The sequence below is a fragment of the Ascaphus truei genome, chromosome 1, assembly GCF_040206685.1.
Source record: "Ascaphus truei isolate aAscTru1 chromosome 1, aAscTru1.hap1, whole genome shotgun sequence".
NCBI classification, from domain to species: Eukaryota; Metazoa; Chordata; class Amphibia; order Anura; family Ascaphidae; genus Ascaphus; species Ascaphus truei.
This window is the reverse complement of record NC_134483.1, coordinates 3,979,509-3,992,229: the sequence shown is the minus strand read 5'-3', so window position 1 is coordinate 3,992,229 and position 12,721 is coordinate 3,979,509. Positions and strand designations below refer to the sequence as shown.

The 12,721-nt window shown below is 44.5% G+C and overlaps 1 protein-coding gene across 1 annotated transcript in view; it reads left to right on the top strand.

Moving 5' to 3' along the window:
* LOC142470703 (uncharacterized) overlaps positions 1-11,563 on the top strand; it is a 61,829-nt gene extending 50,266 nt beyond the window's left edge. The window contains 1 exon segment of the mRNA XM_075577388.1: positions 9,810-11,563. Within this exon segment, the coding sequence (XP_075433503.1) occupies positions 9,810-10,936 (1,127 nt within the window). The 3' untranslated portion in view covers positions 10,937-11,563.
* The last annotated feature ends 1,158 nt before the right edge of the window (positions 11,564-12,721 follow it).

Genomic DNA, 12,721 nt, shown 5'->3' with positions numbered 1-12,721 from the left:
TGGTTCGGGAGTGTCCACTTCGTCCGGGAAACGGGAACACCCAGTGAGTACAGAGGGGCTCTCTCTGGGTGCAATGTCTCCACGTCCCCTTTCTAAAGGTGAACTCCCTAAGAAACTTACATTTCCAGTCTCCCTTTCAGGCGATAAGTTCAAGACTTCTACCGCCGCTTTCATTGACTCAGGAGCTGGAGGAAACTTCGTGGATCTTGAATTCGCCAGGTTAAACCGCATACCACTCGTGAGGAAGAAGGTTCCCATCGCACTCGTCGGTATCGATGGACGTCCTCTTACCCCGGCCCACATCTCCTTAGAGACGGCTCCCTTGCTTCTGTCTTCACATCTGCACAAGGAGATCTTAGTTCTCGATGCCATTCACACTTCTGGGATACCCATCACCCTTGGTCTTCCTTGGCTACAGCTTAACAATCCTCTCATTGACTGGACTTCCTCTGCTCCCATTTCCTGGAGGCCGAGGTCAGGCGAGACTCATCAACTGCTGGCCAATACCTCTGTTCCCGAAGTTATTCTACCTTCTGTTTACCATCAATTCCGGTACGTTTTCAATAAGGTACAGTCAGACCTCTTGCCTCCACACAGGACTTACGATTGTCCGATCGATCTAGTTCCAGGTAACTCCCTACCCAAGTCCAAGACCTACCCCTTGTCGTTACCAGAATCTCACGCTATGGATGAATATATCCAGGAGAATCTCAAGAAAGGCTTTATTCGTCACTCCAATTCCCCAGCAGGGGCTGGGTTTTTCTTTGTCAAGAAAAAGGACGGGTCGTTGAGGCCTTGCATCGACTACAGGGGTTTAAACCACATAACTATTAAAAATCGTTACCCCCTTCCCCTTATTACCGCACTGTTCGATAAATTACATGGGGCCAAGATTTTTTCCAAGTTGGATCTACGTGGTGCCTATAACCTGGTGCGCATCAGGAAGGGGGATGAATGGAAGACGGCCTTCAACACGCGTAGTGGACACTACGAATATCTGGTAATGCCTTTCGGCTTATGTAATGCTCCCGCTGTCTTCCAGGATTTCATCAACGACGTCTTTCGTAAAGTACTCAATATTTTTGTTATTGTATACTTGGATGATATCCTGATTTTTTCCAAAGATCTCCAGGACCATATACGCCACACCTCCTACGTCCTTTCCCGTCTCCGTGAACACCATTTGTACGCCAAACTGGAGAAGTGCACCTTTCATCAGACCTCTACTCCGTTCCTGGGGTACATAATTTCCGATGAGGGGTTTACGATGGACTCCGGTAAACTTCAAGCAGTCACTGAATGGCCAAGACCCAACTCTCTCAAGGCCATACAACGTTTTTTAGGGTTCGCTAATTATTATCGTAAGTTTATACGGAGTTTTTCCACCATTGTGGCACCCCTTACTGCGCTCACCAAAAAAGGAGCTGATCCTTCTGCTTGGTCATCCGAGGCCATCTTCGCCTTCGAGACACTCAAGGAAGCCTTTATATCCGCACCTATTCTCCGTCATCCCAACATTGAACTTCCCTTCGTCCTGGAGGTCGACGCTTCTGATTGCGGCGCTGGTACCGTTCTTTCCCAGAGACCCACACCCCAAGATAAGTTACATCCCTGTGCATATTTTTCCAAAAATTTTTCGTCTGCCGAGAGGAACTATGACGTGGGTAACAGGGAACTTCTGGCCGTGAAGATGGCTCTTCAATAGTGGAGACACCTGCTGGAGGGGTCAAAAGAGCCGTTTACTATTCTCACGGACCACAAGAACCTTCTTTACATAGAGAACACTCGACGCCTTGGTCCACGACAGGCTCGTTGGGCTCTTTTTTTTTTTTCTCGATTCGATTTTCACCTTTCCTATATCCCCGGGACCAAGAACGTAAAGGCAGACGCACTCTCCCGAATACATTCTTCTGAAGAGAGGCCAGAGGAATCTTTGGAGACTATCCTTCCGCATGAGAGAATTCTTGCCGCGTCTTCTTTCAAGAATCTTGACAAGATTTTGCACTCCCAGAGACGCATTCCCAAGGACTTGGTCGTTCCCGACAACAAACTCTTTGTACCTTCCAAATTTGTTCCAGAGGTCCTGTCTTGGGGTCACTCCTCTAAATCTGCAGGTCATCCAGGTTTTAAGAAGACTACTGATCTCATTCGTCGGAAGTTCTGGTGGCCAAGGATGTCTCAAGATATTCTGGAGTTTACCCGCGCCTGTCCCACGTGCGCTCAAAGCAAGACTCTCCATCAAAAGCCTCAGGGTTTTCTGTTACCCCTTCCAGTTCCCGGCCGCCCCATGTCCCACATTTCTATGGACTTCATCGTGGAGTTGCCCAGGTCCAGAGGAATGAAGACTATCTTGGTGGTCGTGGACAGGTTCTCGAAGATGTCCCATTTCATTCCACTTAAAGGATCACCCACCTCCCCCGCCCTTGCTGATATCTTTACGGAGCAGATTTTCCGGATTCATGGGATCCCTTCGTCCATTGTTTCTGACAGAGGTTCTCAGTTTGTATCCAAATTTTGGAGAGCCTTCACAAAGAGATTGGGCATCTCTTCTTCTTTCTCTTCCGCCTATCATCCTCAGTCCAATGGACAAACGGAGAGAATCAATCAATCCCTGGAGAAGTACCTGAGATGTTTCATATCCGATTTCCAGGATGATTGGGCTCAACTCCTCTCTTGGGCAGAGTATGCCGTCAATTCTGCCAAAAGCGAGTCCACCCGGGAGTCGCCCTTTTTTATAAATTATGGGTTCCACCCTCCGGGTCTTCCCATCCCCAACATCCTTCTGGAGTACCTGTCGTATATGAATGCATTTCTTCCCTCCAAACCGTATGGTGCAGGATTCAGTCTACCCTTCTCAACTCCTCCCGCAGATCGAAACTACAGGCCGATCGTCGTCGTCGTTCGGCGCCCAGTTACAAACCAGGGGATTTGGTATGACTCTCCTCTAAGAATATCCACCTCAAGGTACCATCCCCTAAACTGGCACCTAAGTTCCTGGGTCCCTTCCCTATTTGTGAACAAATCAATCCCGTGGCATTCCGGCTCCAACTACCACCCAGTATGAAGATTCCCAATGTCTTTCATGTGTCCCTCTTAAAACCATTTATCTCCAGTCACTTCTTTCTGGATCAGACTCGTAAACCGGATCCTATTACTGTACAAAATAACGAAGAATACGAAGTTCACTCTCTTTTTTGGATTCTCGCCTATCCAGGGGTCAGCTCCAGTTCTTGGTGCAGTGGAAGGGCTTTGGCCCTGAAGAGAGATCCTGGGTACCCTCAAAGGACATTCATGCCCCGGCCCTTCTTAAGTCCTTCAGGAAAAAGTTTCCAGAGAAACCGTTCTTGGACCGTCCTGAGGCCGTTCCTGAAGAGGGGGGTACTGTCAGGAATCGGCGTTCTCCACGCTCCCCACTCAGAGCACTCCCTGCCCACAGGGAGCCCCTGGACACACACTACAATCCTGCCTTGCCGGCCTCCACGGCTCCCCGCCCCTGCCGCCGTCGCGGGATCACTCCCCTCGGCAATTCCTCTGCTCAGCGCCGGGCGCGCCCACGCCCTCCTGCACACACACCTGCACCGTCCACTGGCTCGGTTCACGCGCGTACACGAGTTACAGAGCACGCTCAGTCTGCACACTCTTCTTCCTGTCCCCCGGACCTCAGGCTCCGCCCCCGCACACTGCACAGGCATACTCAGGTTACCAACAAGACTCACCTGGCCTGTTATGCCTGCACCAATCTGCAGTGTCTCCATGTAGCTCTTCCTGTCCCGCCTCCGTTCCTAATTGGACCTCCCTGCTTTATCTAGTTCCTCTCTGCTCTCAGTCTTTGCTCGACATAGTCTCTGTATGGAAGTACTTCTGGATTCTCTCAGTGTTTTCACAGGTTCTGACGCAGCTCGTACGACTACTCCCTCTGGCTCTCGATCTCGGCACTCCTTGGACAACGCTCACTTTGGTAACCCCTTGAACATGGCTTGGACTACGACCTATCTCCACTCTCCACTCCCTGACTTCGGCAAGGCATCCTTCACTCTATCTCTACAACCGGTACCGGCAAGTATTGTCTACCTTACTACACCTGGCCTGGCAACGCTTCATACCACACTCCGGACATGCTCCCTTTGCTGCGGGTGCGTGTATTACCACTTTCCCCTTCAGCTCAGGGGACGGGTCTGGTCTGCGGGCAGCACCGGCGTAATAATTGTCCATCTGTAAAGTGAAGTGCCGTCCAATCAACTTCGCTGAATTTGGCTGAATCTGAGCAGACAATATATCCCTATACACTTTAGAATTCATCCAGCTGCTTCTGTCACATCATCAATAAACACTAGTGACCCAGTGCCATTGTAAGCCATGCATGCCCATGCCATCACACTGCCTCCACCATGTTTTACAAATGAAGTGGTACAGTATGCTTCGGATCATGAGCCGTTCCAAGCCTTCTCCATACTGTTTTCTTCCCATCATTCTGGTACAGGTTGATCTTAGTTTATCTGTCCAAAGAATGATGTTCCAGAACTGGGCTGGCTTTTTTAGATATTGTTTGGCAAAGTCTAATCCGGCCTTTCTATTCTTGAGGCTTATAAATGGTTTGCACCTTGTGGTGAACCCTCTGTATTTGCTCTCGTGAAGTCTTCTCTTTATGGTAGACTTGGATAATGATATGCCTACCTCCTGGAGAGTGTTCTTCTCTTGGCTGGATGTTGTGAAGGGGTTTTTCTTTACGGCAGATAATGTAGAAAATTCAGCGCTCGTGCTATGTTGGAGATGTAAATCCCCTTGCAGCATGTGTGCGGAGCGTCTCCCCAGTAGGCTCCTAAAGCAGGGTGACCCCCAGAAGGGGGGCACCTTGGATGAAAAAGAAAAGAATGCACACAATGCACACCAGAGATTAAAAATAGTAAAATATTTATTAATAAAAAGTAACCGAGGGGATCCAACCCCACCTCAGTACATATGCGTCACAGAACTAGGTTCAGTTACAGAGAACCCAAACCCTATAGTTAATTAATACTGACTAATTAAACGAAATCCACCAACCGCATAATACACAATAAACAATTAAATAAAAAGACGGTGTTCAGGAATCAGGATAAATGAATCCTGAAATGACTATGATGTAGTTAAACAGGAGACTGACAGGGGGAGACGGAGACTTACACTGAAGCCCAGGATGGGTACCGCAGCGGACGTATAGGGATCCGGACCACGCCACCGCAGAGATCTAACCACCACCGGAGCTTCCTGCAAACGTCGTCTCAGCCTGTCAGAACACGCGCAGAATGACATGCCTTTACCATGGAAAGGATCCTACTTGGGCTGGCTTTTTTAGATCTTGTTTGGCAAAGTCTAATCTAGCCTTTCTATTCTTGAGGCTTATGAATGCTTTACACCTTGTGGTGAACCTTCTGTATTTGCTCTCGTGAAGTGTTCTCTTTATGGTAGACTTGGATAATGATATGCCTACCTCCTGGAGAGTGTTTTTCACTTGGCTAGATGTTGTGAAGGGGTTTTTGTTTACCATGGAAAGGATCCTACGATCATCCACCACTGTTGTCTTCCGTGGACGTCCAGGCCTTTTTGTGTTTCAGAGCTCACCAGTGTGTTTTTTTTTATCAGAATGTACCAAACTGTTGATTTGGCCGCTCCTAATGTTCCCGCTATCTCTCTGATGTTTTTTGTTTTTTTTGGCAGCCTAAGGATGCCCTTACATAGTTACATAGTTGATGAGGTTGAAAAAAGACTTCCATCCATCAAGTTCAACCTATGCTAAATTTAGACAACAGATATTTTATCATATATCTATACTTATTGATCCAGAGGAAGGCAAACAAAAAACCCGAGTCATATCATCCAATGATATCTCATTAGGGAAAAAATAAATTCCTTCCTGACTCCAAGAATTGGCAATCGGATTAATCCCTGGATCAAGATCCTTCCCATGTATACTTATTTGGTATATCCCTGTATACCTTTCCTATCTAAAAAGACGTCCAACCTTTTTTTGAACAAATCTATTGTATCTGCCATCACAGTCACCATGGGTAATGAATTCCACATTTTAACTGCCCTTACTGTAAAGAACCCTGTCCTTTGTTGCTGGTGAAATCTCCTTTCCTCCAACCATAAGGGATGCCCCCGAGTCCTTTGTACTGCCCTTGGGATGAATAGTTCATTTGAAAGCTCCTTGTATTGTCCCCGAATATATTTGTATATAGTTATCATATCCCCTCTTAGACGCCTCTTTTCTAATATAAATAAATCTAATTTAGCTAGTCTCTCCTCATAAGTTAATTGTCCATCCCCTTTAATAATTTGGTTGCTCTTCTCTGCACTCTCTCTAGTTCCATACTGTCTTTTCTTATGATTGGTGCCCAAAATTGTACTCCATATTCAAGGTTGTGTCTTACTAATGCTTTGTAAAGGGGCATAATTATGTTTACTTCCATCCATTGCCGTTTGATGCAAGATAAGATCTTGTTTGCCTTTGCAGCTACTGAATGACTTTGGGCACTATTGTTAAGCCTGCCGTCTACAAGCACTCCTAAATCCTTCTCCATCAAGGATTCCCCCAATATATCTCCATTTAATTTGTAAGTCGCCTTTTTATTCTTGCATCCCAAATGCATAACCTTACATTTATCTGTATTAAACCTCATCTGCCATTTACCTGCCCACGTTTCCAGTCTCTCCAAGTCCTTCTGAAGAGAAATTACATCCTGCTCTGATTCTATTACCTTACACAATTTAGTATCATCAGCAAAGATGGAGACTTTTCTCTCGATCCCAACCTCAAGGTCATTAATAAACAAGTTAAAAAGCAGGGGTCCCAGTACCGATTCCTGAGGTACTCCACTCACGACTTTAGCCCAAGCTGAAAAAGTTCAATTTATGACAACCCTCTGTTGTATGTCTTTTAACCAGTTTTCAATCCAGGTGCATATATTATTACTGAGTCCAATTTTCTTTATTTTGTACACCAACCTCTTGTGTGAAACCGTATCAAAAGCCTTTGCAAAATCTAAGTAGATCACATCAACTGCATTACCCTGGTCTAAATTCCTACTTACCTCCTCAAAGAAACAAATAAGGTTAGTTTGGCATTATATATCCTTCATAAAGCCATGCTGACTATTACTAATAATTTTGTTTTCCATTAGGTATTCCTGAATATTATCCCGTATTAAACCTTCAAGTAGTTTCCCCATATTGATGTTAGGCTTACAGGTCTGTAATACCCGGTTGTGATCTAGCTCCCTTTTTAAATATAGGCACCACATCTGCTTTATGCCAATCTTGTGGTACTGAGCCTGTGGAAGTGGAGTCCTTGAATATTAAATATAATGGTTTGGCTATTACTGAGCTTAATTCCTTGAGAACTCTTGGATGTATGCCATCGGGGCCAGGTGCCTTATTTACTTTAATTTTTTTCAAGCAGCTTATGAACTTCTTCCTTGGTTAACCAATTGTTCATTAATATGGAGGTTGTGGCTTCCTCCTGCGCCACTACTATTGAACTTGATTTCTTCCCTGGTAAACACAGAGGCAAAGAATTTGTTTAATACCTCTGCTTTTTCCTTCTCTCCAATAATCTGCCTACCCATCTCAAACTGAAAGGGTCCTATATTTTCTTTTCTCATTTTTTTTTGTTATTAAGGTACTTAGAGAACATTTTAGGGTTGACCTTACTTTCTATTGCAATCCTTTTTTCATTATCCAAATTTGCTCATTTGATTTCCCTTTTGCAATTTGTATTACATTCCTTATAATTCTGATACAATGTCTCCGTCCCTTCTGACTTAAAGAATCTAAACGCCTTCCTCTTCTTGTCCATTTCCTCCCCATCCTGTTTATTTAGCCACTTGGTTTTGACTTGATTCTTTTATACTTATTACCCAAGGGTATACACTGATAAGTGTGCTTTTCTAACAATGTTTTAAAGACTACCCATTTATCTTCTACATTTTTCCCTGCAAAAACATCATCCCTTTTTGTAGATTAGACCTCAGTTTATTAAAATCTGCCTTTCTAAAGTTTAAGGTCTTTGTTGAACCCAAGTAATCTGTTTTTTGATAATTTATTTCAAATGAACACATGTTATGATCACTGTTACCCAAATATTTCAGGACTTGAATATTTGTTATTACTTCTACATTGTTTGATTTTACCAAATCCAGTACTGCCCCTCTCCTGGTTGGTTCCTCAATAATTTTGGGTCATATAATTGTCTTTAAGCACCCCAAAAACCTGTTTCCTTATGTTGTAATGCTAATCTCATTGCTCCAGTCTGTCTGGATAATTAAAATCCCACATTATGCAAACATGACCCAGTTTTGATGCCTTCTCCATTTGCAAAAGTATTTTAGCTTCCTCAATCGCACAGATATTTGGTGGTTTATAGCATATTCCCACAAACATTTTCTTTATACGTTTACCTCCACTGCTAATTTCTATCCACAAAAGCCCTACATTTTCATCATTCCCTTCATAAACATCTTCCCCTTATAATAGGTTTAAGAGGGGCAGAGACGACCAATGAGAGTAAGAACTCCAACGGCGCCATTTTTAATACATTTTAGCATTTGGGCACAAGAAGGCTAGAGAGGTGAAGTTGCAAAAGATGGGAGATGAGTGTAATCATGAGAGTTGTAGGAAAGGGCAGATTGTGGAAACTGTGCTGAGGGGGAAAGCGGCATTATTTAGCAACAGCCTGAATGTGAGCAAAGGAAAGGGACGAGTCAAATGTTTAACCAAGGCAGCATGCTTGTGATATTGGATGAATAGTAGTGTTATTGACACTAACAAAAAAGGTGACAAAAAATAAAGCAATTGGGCCTGGCTTATATGTCCATGTAGTCTTCTTCCAACTATCTTTACGCTATAGATTTCTGTCTGGTTGAGTTGCACAGTAGATGAGGTTGAAAAAAGGTATATATCCAGTTTCAGCCAATACTAAATTTAGACAGATACTTATCCTATATTCGTATTTACAGTATTTTGATCTGGAGGAAGGCAAACTGAAAGCCCCAGTGAAATATTATCCAATGATGTCTCAAAGTTGATATAATTAAATAGAACAGGAGTTCTTTAACATTATGAACCATGTTAATAATGATTTGGAGGATGTACCTGTACACTTAGATCAATAATCAATACGGTAATCAATAAAAATTATTATATATGTATAAAATGTATTCACTGCGAGCTGCCAGAGACAAATTGCTGTTCTTTGGGAACCCACTATGCAAATGATTGGGGGGCACCAGATATCATGGGGCCACAATTTTAAAGGGTTTAGAGCAAAGAGAATATTTTATTAAGTAGATAGTGATAAAGTAAATTCTGCAACGTATACTGTATTTTGTTAGTAATTTGCTTTCAGTTATTTGATTTACAGATTGAAAACATTTGAGTTGTTTTTTCTTGTTTGATTCTCTTAGCGAAATTCGTGAATGATGAGCAGAACTGGAGCTCTGATTTATCAAGAAGCTGGTTGATTCATCGCAGCCCTGAAGTTCCAAAAACGAATGATTCCTGCCACATGTTGGACACGTGCAAGAAACGAGTGCCACATGATGAATTCCCAGGTCTTGTACAGCGCACAGCACAGACTGACTCGAAGTATGGATCAAATAAAAGATATGAGAGAGATTCAAGAATAAGCTTCAGTGCTCAGCTTTTTGTCTGTTGTAAATGTGGAATAAGTTTCTCACTGGATAGGGATCTGCTCACACACATCTGTGTCCACACTAGTGAGCAACCGTTTACCTGTACAGACTGTGGAAAAAGTTTTTCATTGAAGCAAGAACTCCTTTCACACCAGAGGATTCATACAGGGGAGAAACCTTTCACATGTACAGAGTGTGCAAAACAATTCAGTTCTCGGAAAGACTGCCGCAACCACAATAGGATTCACACAGGTGAGAAACCTTTCACATGTGGAGAGTGTGAGAGACACTTTTCACAGAAGTCCAACCTCCTCAAACACCTGAGGATTCATACAGGGGAGAAAAAGTTTGCATGTACAGAATGTGGGAAACAATTCAGTACTCGGAAAGACCTCCACGATCATGAGAGGATTCACACAGGTGAGAAACCTTTCACGTGTACAGAGTGTGGGAAACAATTCAGTAATCCGCGCACTCTCAACCAACACAACAAGATTCACACAGGGGAGAAACCTTTCACATGTACAGAGTGTGGAAAAAGCTTTTCACAAAAGATCCAACTTCTCATACATGAGAGAATTCACACAGGGGTGAAACCTTTCACATGTATAGAGTGTGGGAAAAGCTTTTCACAGATGGGCAACCTCCTCAGTCACCAGAAGATTCACACAGGGGACAAACCTTTCACATGTACAGAGTGTGGGAAACGATTCCGTACTCTGCACAATCACAACCAACACAACAAGATTCATACAGGGGAGAAACCTTTCACATGTACAGTGTGTGGGAAAAGATTTTCAGAGAAAAGCAACCTCCTCAATCACCAGAAGATTCACACAGGGGAGAAACCTTTCACATGTACAGAGTGTGGGAAAAGCTTTTCACAGAAGATCAGCCTTCTCAATCACCAGAAGATTCACACAGGGGAGAAACCTTTCACATGTTCAGAGTGTGGGAAAAGCTTTTCAGAGAAGACCAACCTCCTCAATCACCAGAAGATTCACACAGGGGAGAAACCTTTCACATGTACAGTGTGTGGGAAAAGCTTTCCATATAAGATCAGTCTCCTCAATCACCAGAAGATTCACACAGGGGAGAAACCTTTCACATGTACAGTATGTGAGAAAAGCTTTTCACAGAAGAGAAGCCTCCTCAATCACCAGAATATTCACACACGGTTGAAACCTTACGCATGTACAGAATGTGGGAAACTATTTTGTACTCAGAGCCACCTGTACTAACACGAGAGGCTGTTCACAGGATAATCCTTTGACATGCACAGAGTCTAAATGCACTAGATTGCATCCTGCAAATAAACGGTTTATTAAGCTAAAATGTCTGGTGTATGTCTTTATTAGAATAGTGCGGCAACAGAAGATATCCTGCTCCAGGTTTAAACTACGTGGCAGAATTGAATTCCGGACACTCTTTAACTGCCTGCACCTCACAGACTACACTGACTATAATTATCTAAACGGAGAGCGGTAAGATCTAAAATCTTTATCCTGAATGTACAGAGGGGAAAAGCTTTTCACAAGAGAAGCCGTCTCGTACACCAGAGGATTAAATGATTTGCTTGTTCAGAGTTGGATTGGGCAATATATCGGTAGCATAGCAATACTGTGGTAATAAAATTACCGTTAACTTAATACTTACCATTACTTTTTACTATGGTATTCCATTCTGCTGGCTAAGTGGGGGTGGTTTCTGGAAGAAAGATTATTTGTGGCAGGTCAGACAGAGCTAGGACTAGGGGGGAGACAAATTTGTCTCTGACGAGTCGCTGTAGCTGGAGGGAAATGTGCGTTGGGCACGTAATGACGTCATCCGTCTCCACTATGGAGATGTTATAGACCGAGGTAGGCAACCCTGTCGCCAATCACCACAAGTGGTGAATTGGCCATGAAAGCGTGGCGAATTTAAGTTTGCCAGCTCACACAATAAAATCAACTTTTTTCTGTCAGCGTGTGCTGGTTTCCGCTTTCTGAACGAGTCAAGGAAATGAACCAGCCTATTTTGATCTGGTTCAATACTGATTGGCCGGCAAAGCCGGCCAATTCAGTTAAACAGCAATTCTACTTGTTGCCAAGTAGAACAAAGAAAAACCAGTCAAACAAATATATAAGGGAATCAGCAAGTGCACTGTAAAAAATGCACTTAAAAAAGAAGGGTTAACTCAGAAGAACCCATGATGGGGGATACCGAGCAGAGCACTCCGCCTAACGCCCACTGGGAGGCAAACTCCGAAACCGTCCCAGCGGACTCGGCGTACGTGAACTCTGCCCGAATACGGGAGTGCACCAGTGCCCGGAACACTGCCACGATGTTCGTTGGGACCCCCTTCTCCAAACGCTGCTTCCTGGTCTTGTAAATGGCTACCTTAGCCACTGCCAGGAGCAGGTTAACTAGGAGATCCCTAGGCTTATTGTCTCGGGACACTGGGCACCCAAAAATAAAATGATGAGGGGAAAAACCCAGCCAGAACTGCAGAAGAAGGCTCCTCAAGGTGGATAAGAGGAGCTGCAGTCTGGCGCAGCTCAGATAAATGTGGAATACGGACTCCCGCTCGCCACAGAAGGGACAGGCGGCGGGGGAGTCCGTGAAGTGTGCCAAATACTCTCCTGTGCTCAGTGCACCGTGGAGGACCCTCCAACTCAAATCCCCGGCTGGACGGGGAACCAAAGCTGAATAGAGCTCTCTCCACCGGGGTCTCTCGCCCTCGTTCCCAAAAAATACCCGCCTCCAGATGGTATCTGGGCGGGTGACAAGGGCGAGGTAGTGCACTATATGGAGCACCAGAGAATACAGGACTTTCCTCGGCATGCCGCGAAAACATGCCGGGGACATATCCCCCAACCTGCTGAGGTTTGGGGAGATAGGAGCCCGAGGGGGTTGCCTTGGTTTGGGTTCTACGCAAAGATCCGGAGAGCTGAAGTTGATAGGTTGACAAGGCTCTCCGGTCTGCAAAACCCCCTCGATGAAGGTGCGTGAGTCGGGGTGGATGGCATCTTTAATCTCCTGGATCAAACGACGAGGGACGCGGGCAGTAA